At 44.9% G+C, this 13,051-nt stretch overlaps 1 protein-coding gene and 1 non-coding gene across 2 annotated transcripts; both read left to right on the forward strand.

The window, feature by feature from the left end:
• Nucleotides 1–429: 429 nt before the first annotated feature.
• LOC114172403 (putative cytochrome c biosynthesis ccmC-like mitochondrial protein) lies at nucleotides 430–11,336 on the forward strand. The gene has a single exon (XM_028056894.1). It carries the CDS (start codon nucleotides 7,726–7,728, stop codon nucleotides 8,464–8,466), a length of 741 nt encoding a protein of 246 aa, XP_027912695.1. The 5' UTR covers nucleotides 430–7,725; the 3' UTR covers nucleotides 8,467–11,336.
• TRNAF-GAA lies at nucleotides 5,529–5,602 on the forward strand. Its single transcript has one exon. It is a non-coding gene; the product is annotated as a tRNA-Phe (tRNA).
• Nucleotides 11,337–13,051: the final 1,715 nt, after the last annotated feature.

Raw genomic sequence — 13,051 nt, forward strand, 5'->3', positions numbered from 1 at the left:
TTATACCATACCTTCTTCCTGGCCGGCCAAGCTCTTTTCATTTACAACCCTTTCCTTTTCCGATCTCTCCGTTTGCAGTTCCTGCAGCTTTCCCCCCGGTGAAAGATCAATTGGTTCGCTCGATCTGGAATGGAACCGGATAATATGAAATGGGCTCTCGACCCAGGCCTTGCTTTTCAAAGAAACCAGTCCTATCGTATCGACTAAGGTTTCCCATCCTAGCCTATCCCGGTGTCTGCTACCGAAAGAGAGAATCGGTCTAAGTGCAGCTCAAAACCAGCCCAACCTCTTCATGGTCACATCCCCTTATCCGACGCTTTTCGTGTTGTTGCATGTGCCTTACGGTATCCAGATCCAGTCCTCTCTGCTTCCTATGATTGAAGTGAAGATCCGCAATGTCTGCTTTCCTTACTCTAACAAGTAAGCAAGTCAACTACCTTGGTAAGAAAAAAAAAGGATTTCATAATAGAACTGGGGACTAGAGGCCTCTCCGATTGAGAGGATAAAGTCTGTGATTCAAAAACCAAACCAGTTGTTAGAGCTGGGTCGGATAGGCAATCAACATGATTGGTCCCGACCCAGTTTAAGTAGTTGGGTGTGAGTGCGCTTCTTCAATCTAGGTAAGCGAAAGCAAGCAGTAGATCGAGAAAAGAAAGAATACGGATTGCAACCTACAGATGAAGAATAGAATTAAATAAGAAGAGGAATCAATCGTTCAGTGATCGCTACGCTTGATTGGGGCAGGCTACCCACACTGTTTTGGCTAAAAAGCCATCTCCTTGCCTCACAGTTTACCTACTCCAAAGTGAAGACAAAAAAATCTGTCTAAATAGCTCCGGTGGAGCTTCGCGGGGATCGTACGTCAGCCAAGGCCTTAGACCGGAGTCCCTGCAGGTTCTCAGCTTCTGTTCTTTCATAACCTCCTCGGTGCCTCTTCCTGGCTACTCCACTCCCAGTCGGGATGGGTGCCACAGCTTGTACTGGCTAATTCTTTATATATAACCTATCTTTCCATTTGAAGGAGTCTATCCCACAGCTTAAGTCTGAAACACTACTATATCGGAATCGGACGAAAAGTCTTTCCCGGCCTCACTGAGTGGATCTGGTGCCCACACTTTATATAGTCCTTTTAGCTTTATTGGAGGATGTGCCCAAGCTTCTTTTGCTAAAGCACATCTCCTGTCTGAACCCTTGACCGATTCGAAATGAACAAACCCACATTTTTGAAAGAGATGATCGAGTCTGCCATCCTAGGCGGTTCTCCCGTAGCGTCTCTGCCGGCAACTTTCTAAGGTTCAGGTTTGTCTGCCTATCCTAGGTGACCATCTTCGTCTACTACAACTAGGGGTGTGTGCCATAGAGTGTGGTTCCAGGTGCATTTCCAGTTTTGATAGTTGTTGTCCTTCCTCTGTGATTCAAGACAAAGAGTATAGGCTAGAGTGGCTTTCCCGAGTGAAAAAAAGGTATAGTGGAATCTCCGAACGAACACTTCGAATCTGTATGCTCGTGCTTTCCGGGAAGGCTGGTCCGGTTAGTCCTTCTCCAATTAGCATCTCGCCTGATCGTCCGCTGAATAAATCGCACATGCTCCAAGGACTTCACGGAATTAGGAGGCACACAGGTAGGTATACCAAGATAAATGCGGGTAAGCCACGGGGTAAATAACCCCTTAATAAAAGCATGCATTTCCAGACAAGAAGATTGATTGTGGAGGAATTGTCCACATGATGAACCAAACGGAGCTTGAGGGGCAGAGTGAAGTTACCATTTGAGGAGCAGATGTCCCGGCTGGTAAGGGAAATGAATGAAAGAAGCTTCTCCAATAGGAGGCATGTGTTGAGCATTTGTTTCCTTTGGCAGCTGAAGTTCCAGTGCCATTTGAGTAAGGAAGATTGGCCAATCTGAATGACTCCCTGTGAGACTTTGAGAGCAGATGTATTAGTAGTTCCATTTCTAGTTGAAAACAACAAATTAGAATTCAATCACCAAGTGGATATCTCGATAACTAAAGGTGCCAAGCCTCGGATTCGACTTGAAATGAGGATAAGGGTTCCAGCTAGATATGTATGATTCACCCGGTACCTGGTATTGGTAGTAGCATCCGTCTCTTTCCCCTCCCTCTGTATGAGTAGAGAGGCTGAGGGGAGGTCTACTAAAGGGCTACTCCACCGGACGATTGTTGTCTTCTTTCAATAATGCTTTGTTGGTCACCGCTGCGAGGCATCGCCTGTTGTACAGTTGCTTTAGCCTAGGAGCCAACCTAGCTAAGGTTCACTCCTTTTTTTTATTTCCTTGAGGATGAGGACTTTTCATTCGATAAAGGACTTGAGATAGACAATTGCAGTGAGTCTTATCCCGGGTATGGGACCCTAGGCCCTGAATCTATTATAGTGTTATAAGTCCTCTTTCTTTATTTGCATAACCTCGCATCACACACAACAACAGGCATGGTTGCGCACCAACCGGAGTCGGTCCTTGCATTCAAATAGGGGAGCTCTCAAGCTCGATATTTTCTTTCTCGGTTGATACCAGCACACAAGGATCTTCCCTATGAACAGGAGGCAAGATTTCCGCAGCTCCGAACTTTGACCACGAAACAGAGAACAAGGCTGAAAAGAAGCTTTCTTCACTTTGACGATCCTAGTGTGAGTGGATGCGTAGTTTGAAAGTATTTCCACCTGAACCAGGGTCGTGCTGAACCTTTTTCTGGCTGACGTTCCTTGGAGGTCCACATGGACTTAGAATGAGGAAGTAAAGCATCGAATTCCATGTGTTCAGCATGGATTTCAAGATGAGGAATAGCACAAAAGAGGAAGCGTCCGGCATGAGAGATGGCTTCAGACTCGACCTGAAAGGTGCCAGTTACATCTATTGGACCAGACGGAAATACAAGCTTTCTTGTAGCATGCATGGGTTCGACGTATTCTTTTGCTTGAATTCGACTAGATCCCTTACCGCCTAGTAGTTCTCACTGGTAGGCTACCGGGGAAACTCGGTGGAGCCGCTGGTGGTTATTTGTCTCTTTTTCCCTGAGTGGGCGCCCTAGTCGACCTCTTCTCTTTATCCATTCCACTTTCTGTAAACCCCTGACTCTGTGTCTCGCGCTTTTCAGCCTGAATTCCATTCCCGTAATTCTTCTATTCTATGAAACTACATACATCAATTAATAAAATAGTATAGTAATAGAATCTAAGATAGAGTCTTACTTACAAGTGGCCCTTTCGGGGACTCTTGGGTGAGACTGGAAAGCAATACGGATTATACCCTTCCCTTCGTGCCCCTCACCCGAGGTCACCAGTTGTCCATTCAATCCGATCGGGGAATAAGCCAAGACCCTCCTTCCGAGGGTTAGGTTCAAGGGTTGATTCGAAGACGCATCTCCTCTCTTCGGGAAGCTAACAAATAAAGAAAGCTTTTGGCCTCCTTGCCTCTGTATGAGCCTTTTCGCTAATATGCTCGGTAAGGGTTCCTTGCTTGTGGAGTTCCTTCTTGGATTGAGGGAGTACGGAACCAAGCCCGGTGTTCTCTCCCATTAAGTTAAGCAATTTCTAAATTCATTCAAGGCTTGCTTTTAGAGCAATGAAGCTGAAAGATGAATTGAGAAGATCCAGAGCGAACTAATGAGTTTGAGTTCATGAGGTTTAGAAGCTAAATTGCACGAGCATTAGAGTAGCTAGGATTTGATACGAGTGAGACGAAGACTCGATGGTTCTTACAGACCAATCTCGACAAATAACATAAATTGGACAGTAACGAATACGAATTCATTCCATTCGAAATTCTTTGTCTCTCGACTTATAATTTGAAGGTTTTTATTCCATTGTTGAAAATCGAAGTTGTGTAACGCATATAGTTATCGATTGATAAGTGACTTCGTTTCCAAGCTTTTCCGTAAGTAAATCCAGCTCGTCTTTATTCTCTTATTCCATTCATGAGTTGCTAACTGACTATTTATCAATAGTGTGATTTTTCTCAGGTGACTGATCGAGTTGAATCAGAAATTAACAGATAGGGGAATGGCCTGCTCTAGATGCTCTCGAAGCAGTCGTAAGCCTAAGGTAAGGTTTGAAATCCTTAGGTTTAGCCTAGCCCTTTATCGAAGAAAATGGAAAAAAATCCCGCCGTGAAAGTGGCACGAACCGGGATATCCTATCGGAAAGAGAAAGGCATTAGCCAATCCCAGGAACGGAGCGTAGAAGGTATGAGTTCGACACCCGCTTAGCCCATAGCTTTATGGCTTAGAAGAGTCGCTGGCATTGGCTCTTTGCTTTAGGGACAGTCGATCAAGGGGATGACGGAAGATGGCAGAGAATGTAGAAGATAGCCACAGACAAGGGCTTTCGGCAAAGAAGGTGTAGGCGGAATAAGCTGTGATTGGATTGGACCAAATAAATGCCTTTTTTTTACACCATTGCATTGGTCCATGCCTCTCTCATTCTAAAAGTAGCTGTCTCCATCCCTTCTATGAGCAGGGCTTTGAACCTCGGATGCAACTCATAAACTTTTTTGTTATTCTGTAAAGGAAAGGGGCTGGGAGTCACTACTATTACTACTAAGGGACCAAAAAACCTTTCTCGTCTGTCATGGAGAACCTTCCCGGGCTCTAGCTCTACCATAGACTTAGAATAAGCGGGACTAGAGGACAAAGCATCGAGAAGAAAAGCCTTCAGAGCCAAGACCTACTCCTAAATCAGCAGAACTACGGATGAAGCAAGAACTCTCATCCTACAGACATCAAAGAAATCGCTGTCTAAAGCCAATGATTAGCGAGCAAGCAAGCCAAGCCGCAAGGAAAGGGTCACCGAAGTAGGGGACCGCAGCTAGCGAAGTGAACCGTTAGAAACCGGGGTATAAATAACAACAAGTCAGGCATGAAAGCCAAGTGAAGTGACCAGAGGGTTAGGGTGCGGCGCCAATTCTTAATTGTGGTGTGAGGCAGTCACTTCGTCACGACGAACAAAACCAATGGCAGTAAAAGCAGATGTCTGGTCTCGGTTAAGCCCAACGCTACATGGTTATGTAGCTCTTATTGGATTAAAACCCATGATACAAGAAGGTTGTATATAGATCTAGCAAATCCGTGTCTTAAGCCCACCCAGAAGGCTAGTTGGTAGAGCGATCAGTTTATCTGAATAAAGGTAGGTTCGAATCCCATTTCCTCCGGCACGGAAGTGGAACGGGCGGGCGAAATTACGTGAGAGAGAGAACCTCTTGGTGTGTGTTGGTGGAGTCCCCCGGAGGACAGAAAAGCACTACCTACTTAGTGAGCGGAGAGCCCGTTGCGCGTTGTTTTGACCGGCCTATCTTCTTTTGATAAGCAAGCTCCCTCCGGCAGTCCCTGGGCGGCTCTCGGTTCTTGAGCATGTTGGGAGAGGAGATTAGGCGGCAGTTGAAAGAGCTGCTCGAAAGCTTGACGAACGAAAAAAGCCCTTTCTTTTCAGTTATTAGTCAAGGGCTTTTCCCTGACTAGTCAAGTGGTAAGTAAGGTAGGGCGCTATTCGATGAAGAAAACATAATTTAGGAAAGTGGTTCAGGTAGCTCAGCTGGTTAGAGCAAAGGACTGAAAATCCTTGTGTCAGTGGTTCGAATCCACTTCTAAGCGGGCTTTGGGTCCAAAGGACAGGTAGCCGGGAGCGAGCCGGATTTTTTTTAATTCAAGTGAAAGAGGAAGCAAAAAAAAATGTGAGCGCTCCTGCACTATACGGCTTTTTGGCGTCGCCCTATCTTGCTGGAGGCAGATTTTCTAAAAAAAGCGGTTGATTACTCGGATTGGTTCTCGCGTCCCTATGCCCAAAAGGATGGGCGAGTTCGGTTCGAGTCTTCATCGATCGGGTGGATCTATATGCTGAGGGGGGTGAGACGAGGTGTAGCGCAGTCTGGTCAGCGCATCTGTTTTGGGTACAGAGGGCCATAGGTTCGAATCCTGTCACCTTGATGTGAAGTGCACAGCCCGGCACAGCCTAAAGAGCACCCGTAGTAAACGCTCTTTTAGAAAGATAAAAAAATAGACCGCCCTTGATCTGATCTGGGCGGGATCTAAAGCAGCATTTCTTCCAAATCGGGGGCAAGCTTGAGATAGATTTTATAATATGCTTAACACAACACATGCAATTCGAACGAAGTTTTCTCGGAATGAAAGTCACTCCGTTGGGTTCAATGCCCGCTAGTCCCATGCATCCTTCCTTTCTGTTGGTCAACAACCAACCACATATCACTCACTACTCCTACATGAAGGGACTCTCTTTCTGTCCGGAGGGAATCATTCTTTCTCAATCAATCATGCCTCAACTGGATAAATTCACTTATTTCACACAATTCTTCTGGTCATGCCTTTTCCTCTTCTTGCTTTCTATTTTCTTCCACTACTTTTTTCCTTCCTTTAGGTATACAAGTGCGTCTCTTTTGCTTCTATCTAACAAGGCCCAAGTTACAGCGGGCTCTTTCTATTATGAAATGGTTCATCTTTTTCTGTTTATTGGTTAGTTTAGTATATAGGATTTCTACCTTCTTTGATTTGATCTTTCTGTGTGCCCCGTACTTCCCCTTTCGTCCGGTGGATCCCACTCGGAAGCTTCTAACCTAACATAGGCCAAGTTCCCTACAGTAATGAGGCAGGCCCCTCCTCGGTAAGGCAAGGGGTAGATTCGCTGAGCACTCCCGGCGGTTAGGGGATATGTGGCCCATCACAACCTCAAAAGTTTTATCACAGGCGGATGAAGAAAAGCTATGGTAAAAGTCTGATGAGTGGCTGCTACGAAACCTATCCTATTTTGAAAATCAAATCCAAGACCAGATATCCCTTTTTTTGAAGAGCAACAGAAAACATGCGGGCCCTTGCGCCTGAGCGTACGGCCCATATTCTTGAGGATTTCGGGGAAAAATATGGACTGGACAAACTGCCCGAAATCCTCAATGATATGAAGACCCAGAGATTAGAAAGTCAGTATTACATGGAATCAACCTGATACGGGATCTTGGATGGAATGCTAAAATGATCAAGAAGGAGTGGTATGGTACAAATAAATAAAAATCGAAAGATTTATCGCAAGCCAATTTTGACGAATATTGAAATGAGGAGGAAGAGGTTGCCCACCCCCTTCCTAATCCGCTCGCTTACCCGGGGGAGGCTCAAGAACCTCAGGCGGCAGCACCGGAAAATCAAGATCCTCTGATTCCCGCCCTTCACCCTCCTTTACTGGATGACACCACCCGTATAGTCGACCTCTCTTCGCGCTTAAGGACTAATTGGTTGGGTTATGTGTATGACGAAACACATATGGACTCCTTTGTTCAGACTCAACTTCAAATTGAAAAACATATCGAAGCAGCACTTGTTGAGGACGGGTATGCTCGTCAAAGTGTGTTTCAAAAAAGAGATCAGATACGGGGCTTTCTTTTTTATCCGGAGGGTCAGGCACTTTCTTTGAAAGCTTACTCTAATCATCTAACTCACTCAAATTGGAACTGTAGGTACCCGAAACAGTATTCCATATCGACAGGTCAGAAGAGCCCTTAACTACTATCATCTCTTTTTAGAAAGAAGATGATAGTAGAGTAGGGTTTTTTTCTTTTTTTTCGGTATGCCGCTCCGCCAGCAAGGAGTGCCACGCACGAGCGGAGCGAAAACTAAGCAGGGGTAATTATTCGTTGGGAGAAATCCTTTGATTGCGTATTGAATATAGATCCATGTCTTTCTTGTTCCACTAGCTAGGACAAAATTCTCATATGTCCCTTTCGTTATTACAACCTTCTTTTTTGATGTCAAAGACCAGAAGCTATGCGCTAATTCTCATTGGATCTCGGTTGTTCTTAACAGCGATGGCTATTCATTTCAGTCTTCGGGTAGCACCATTAGATCTTCAACAAGGTGGAAATTCTCGTATTCTGTATGTACATGTTCCTGCGGCTCGGATGAGTATTCTTGTTTATATCGCTACGGCTATAAACACTTTCTTATTCCTATTAACAAAACATCCCCTTTCTCTTCGCTCTTCCGGAACCGGTACAGAAATGGGTGCTTTTTTTACGTTGTTTACCTTAGTTACTGGGGGGTTTCGGGGAAGACCTATGTGGGGCACCTTTTGGGTGTGGGATGCTCGTTTAACCTCTGTATTCATCTCGTTTCTGATTTACCTGGGTGCACTGCGTTTTCAAAAGCTTCCTGTCGAACCGGCTCCTATTTCAATCCGTGCTGGACCGATCGATATACCAATAATCAAGTCTTCAGTCAACTGGTGGAATACATTACATCAACCTGGGAGCATTAGCCGATCTGGTACATCAATACATGTTCCTATGCCCATTCCAATCTTGTCTAACTTTGCTAACTTCCCCCTCTCAACCCGTATCTTGTTTGTTCTGGAAACACGTCTTCCTATTCTATCTTTTCCCGAATCTCCTTTAAGGGATGAAATAGAAGCTCGAGAAGGAATAGCAAAACCTAGTTTACTTCCCAGCTCAAACTGAACGCAAACTTATGGTTGACGCCGTAGAGAATATAAAGCCCATATGCGAAGTGGAAAAAGTACCTCTATATTTTGTGTAGACTGCTTTTTGAAAGTGAAATAGAGACTTTCACTAAAGAGTGAGATTGAGGAGGTATTCACATAAGAAAGTGGCAGTAGTGCTTTCCTATATAAGAGAAAGGCTGCTCTTACCTGGGTCTGCCTAAGCACCGGCTTTGGAGAGGTCTTTCTTTGTCTCTTTTCTGGACGGCTTACCTAAGCTTGGCACAGATGTTCGTACAATCCAATCTGTCTTTCTCTTCAAAGACAAAAGATGAATAGCTTTCCTTTCTTACTGTATTGCCTTATCCTTGATTCGGCATTACCAGCCTTAGGAATCGATCTAGATGCACCATTTCCGGTATTATCAAATAAGAAGTAATTCCTCTTTGCGTAGATGAAAAAAGGTTGGGCTACTTCCTCAATCAATGCCCGAGAGCTGCTCGAAGCAAAAACCTTATCCTAAAGTAAAGTGGCAGTAGTCTAGGCGGACACCTTTTCTTTTGCCTTACCCGCTACGCCCCCTTTCTAAGTAGCAGCTTAGGGTTTGACAAACCTTAATTCAAAAGCTGGAAACTCATATGCTAGTACACTTGCCCCATCTCCATGAAAGTCTTAGCCAGTGCTTCTTTCCGCCTTCCAACTGAATAGATTCTCTCTATCTCTATTTCACTTTCAGGGGTGAGTATTAAAACGCCATAGGAAAAGAAAGGGGTTAGCTCTTAGCTCGCTGGTAGTACTGATACAATCAATATGTACACACATATTAGGAAACTAAAAAGCAGAAAGATCCTTTCAAATCAAAAGGGGGTTGGATACTCACACTCGGGAACTTTTCCCAATCTCTCTTCAAACTTACCTTTTAATTAAGGTTAGAACCTTCCTAAAATTCAGGAGTTTCCAGCTATGCCGCACTCTCAAATCCACTCAAAAAAGCATAGCGAGAGATAGCAGCTTCTGATTCCGGAGATTCTATCTAGGTTCTAGTTAAACTCCCTGGTTATAGGGGCTTCTAATAGTACTGGAAAAGAAAAGGAGTCTTGTATATCGTATCCTAGTACAGGAAAGAAAGATGTTATAAAACAGTCAAGATTATATGTTAGTACTCCAGGTACTCTCTTATTCGAGACGAGAATAGGCCCAACTCGCCTGCATCGACAGCAAAGGAAACTGGCAGGGAAATAGATGCCCCATTTTTTCTCCAAGAAGATCAATGGCAACTGGCACTTAAACTAGATATCCCTAAGCCAGATACTCAGGGATGAAATGACTCTTATGATAGTTAGATGGCGAAGAGTTAGAACGTGGCTAATCCGCTTTCTCCCATTTCTCTCTACTCTATCTATGAGGGCTATGAAGGAATTCGTTCATAGAATGCGATTGCACTACTTTTTGAAAACAACCGTACGGGATATACTCGGCCGAGGAGATTGTACCAAAGGAGACCCGTTTTACCGATCGTTTGATTGGGTGTGTCCTTAGTCGCTCCAGAGAAGCCATACCCTTAGGAAGCTTACCCAACTCATTTTTTAACTCCCAAGAAAGGAAGACAACCCCATTAAATCGTGCATAATTGAAGAGGAAAGATTCTCTAAAAGCCGGCGGTTTTTTTTTCTCCTTATACAGATGACTCCCCCATTTATCGAATAGGCAGCTAGACTTTGCCCGCTAGTCTACCCTACTCATACTGTCACACCGGCTTGGTGAATCTCCTCGCTTGCTTGCTGTCTAAGCCAGCCCACCGCTTTTTTACTTTACTTGACGCCTTCCCATCCGAGTGACATAAGCCTAACCCTGTCAACAGTCCTTCAACTTCAAGTGGGATAAGAACTCAACAGATTCAATATCATATGAGAAAATAGGCTGTACTACAATAAGCGCTTCGTTACGCTACGTTTTTCCCTAGGGCTTGAACTGCTGTAGACAAGACCGAGAGTAAGACTAGTCAAGCATCTATTCTTATTCAAAGTGATTTCACTATCACTAATAGGCTAACAGTCTCGAACTTAACTTATAGAAGGAGCTACTTCCAAGCAGCTACGCGTCTTGGATGTCTTACCATCCCTACTCAAACGCTCTAACCCTATCGTTTTGTAAACTCCGCTCCCTATCTAACTAAGAGTCTATTCGAACCCTAGGACTGATCTTCCCGTTGGTTTTGCTACATCAGTACTTACAGCCGGGTGGCATAGCGAAATTCCTCACCGAGCAGCTCACTCTGAGATCTTTTGTCGAGTCTTGTGTGTGTGGATTCTTTTTTTTGGTATATAAGAGTTAGTCAATACTTTTCTCTTTATATTAATATAACAGACTTTTGAGATCCGATTTGAGACTGGGACCTTAAAGAGCAGAAGGTCGTCTGTAAAGTCTCATCCCGTGCTGCCTGGGTACGAAAGAACTAGGTGTTGATTCCCCTGACCTGGCTATCTTTCCAGAAATGGTTGAATATGACTAAAAGGCTAGGGCTTAAAAGCGCCTAAGACTACGACTCTTTCCTTCTAGCAGAAGGTTGGCACAACACAAAAGAAGATGATTCTAAGCCCTCGCTTATCGACAAGCTTAACCACGGAAAGCATTTGAACCAGACTGAAGCAGGGGCAAGCCGTATGCGGATGAAATCGCTGCAGAGTCGTTCGCAGCAAAAACTAAGACTACCCCAGAGGTAAGGGGGGTCGAGCACGTAGTACCTTGGTCGCCTGGGTTGATGCAAAAAATCCCAGGAAAAAGAACAGTGGCAAGATTTGAATTGACTTATCCGAGGGGATTTCGGGTTGAATCCAATTTTACGGGGAAAATGCAAGATTAAAATCCTAGGATTCCCAGTAAAGTAAGCACCAGATTCACTATAAAGACAGTACAGGGGCGCGGCGCTAAGGTAGAGACACATAGAGAGAAAAAGAAAAGACCACCGGAATAGTAAAATCAAAGCCCTTCATCATTAGATCTAGGATACTTATCCTTCGAAAACTTCACACCAACCGAATCCCGACTACTCATCGGATCGGATTCTGAACCGTGTTTCCCGCAAACAAACCTCCTAGCTGCTTAGCCCGGCTCCATAGCCTTCAAAATCTTTCATATTGATTGCTTCCATCCAATCCAGCTTATCCTCGGCTCACTTACCTTAGAATAGGTCATCCAGTGCTGCCATTTACGTTTAGCCTTCAACGCCATCTCCAAAGTGATTGACGAAAGCCCCGGCCGGAAAAGGTTAATAAAGCTGGGAATTTCCGCTTAAACCCCGAGAGTTGAACCAATAGCCTTGCTTCTAAGACCTGCGACCCTTTATTTTCTTTTTCTTCGCGGCTGGTTCGTTTTAGGAATGCTCTTGAAAGTCACGCTTCGGTTAGCTTTGAATTAGAGACTCACAGGATACTGTGAAAGGAGCATCCATCTCATGGGCGAGTAGACTGATCGACCCACCATTTAAGAACCAAACAAAGCAAGGGCCCCTTCCGCCCGCCTTTAGGGCTTTACCAAACCAAGGGCGTTGACTAGTGCCCATGTGTGTGCTTGCATAGCTGCTCTGACTCTTTACCTAACATCCTCCCCAACCAGGATAAAGGGAATTTATAATGGGGGGAGTTCCACGATCCGACCAACAACTCGCGCTGAAGAGATGGATATCGGCTCTTTTTCGCTAGCAGGGATATTCGCTCTTGTCTTTAGCTAGCTCTGCTTTCTGCTTTCTCCTTAGCCTCAGCTCTATTAGTAGTAGAGCTAATCCTTCAGGTCGAAATACAGATTAAGTTTTCCCGGTTAGTCTCTGCTCGTCAGATATTAGGGGTTGCTCTAAGGCGTCCCAAATGGTCTCCTCAAAATTCTTTTTGGAGCTGGACGCTCCGGACGTACCAGCCGGGACCATTCCCCCGTAATGGAATGCGTTTCCCAACCCGTCCTGGGTACCGGATGGGCTATTGTTGGGCGGCATAGGGTGCTTGGGATGACAGGGATTAGTGGATCCCTTTTTTTGTATGCTTTACGATTTCTCTTCGTTTGCTATGTAAGACAAATGGAGACTGGGGCTCTATTCGATCGAGCTTGCCTCCGGTACCTTCCTAGTGGCTTGGACAGGATCAAGTCATTCGTAGTTCGAAAAGGATTCAATCCAGCCGCAGGGGTCGGGCCCCAAGCCTCTGAACTAGCACTACAAAAAAAGCTCCGTAGATGGCGAGCCTTGTGTCCAAAGGTATAATGAGAAGTGGCCCTAAGGTAAGGGTTTTCTAGCCATATCGAGTTGAGCCTACCCATCCCTCCTTGGTTGAGGGAAGATTCCAATTACCATGTCAAAAGGCAATCGCTGAATTCACTCTTCTGGCTTCTGCCATTGAAGCAATCCCGAGATCTTTAAAATTCCCTTTTGGCGGTGTGACCATTTAGCTCATCTTGATAGCCGGGGCTAACCCTCTCGGAGCATGTATCAGAAAGAATTCTAGAAAGTGATAGTGGGGAAAGGTGCATTTTTGGCTATTCCAATCAGTATGGAAGTGGGCTCAAATCAGATGATTTTACTGCAATATCTATTGATGTGCTAAAGGCTTAAAGCT

This window comes from Vigna unguiculata, unplaced genomic scaffold (assembly GCF_004118075.2).
Source record: "Vigna unguiculata cultivar IT97K-499-35 unplaced genomic scaffold, ASM411807v1 contig_543, whole genome shotgun sequence".
Lineage (NCBI taxonomy): Eukaryota > Viridiplantae > Streptophyta > Magnoliopsida > Fabales > Fabaceae > Vigna > Vigna unguiculata.

What these genes read in the sequence shown, in the direction of transcription:
- LOC114172403 (XM_028056894.1), top strand. Translation starts at nt 7,726, where the DNA reads ATGTCCCTTTCGTTATTACAACCTTCTTTTTTGATGTCAAAGACCAGA.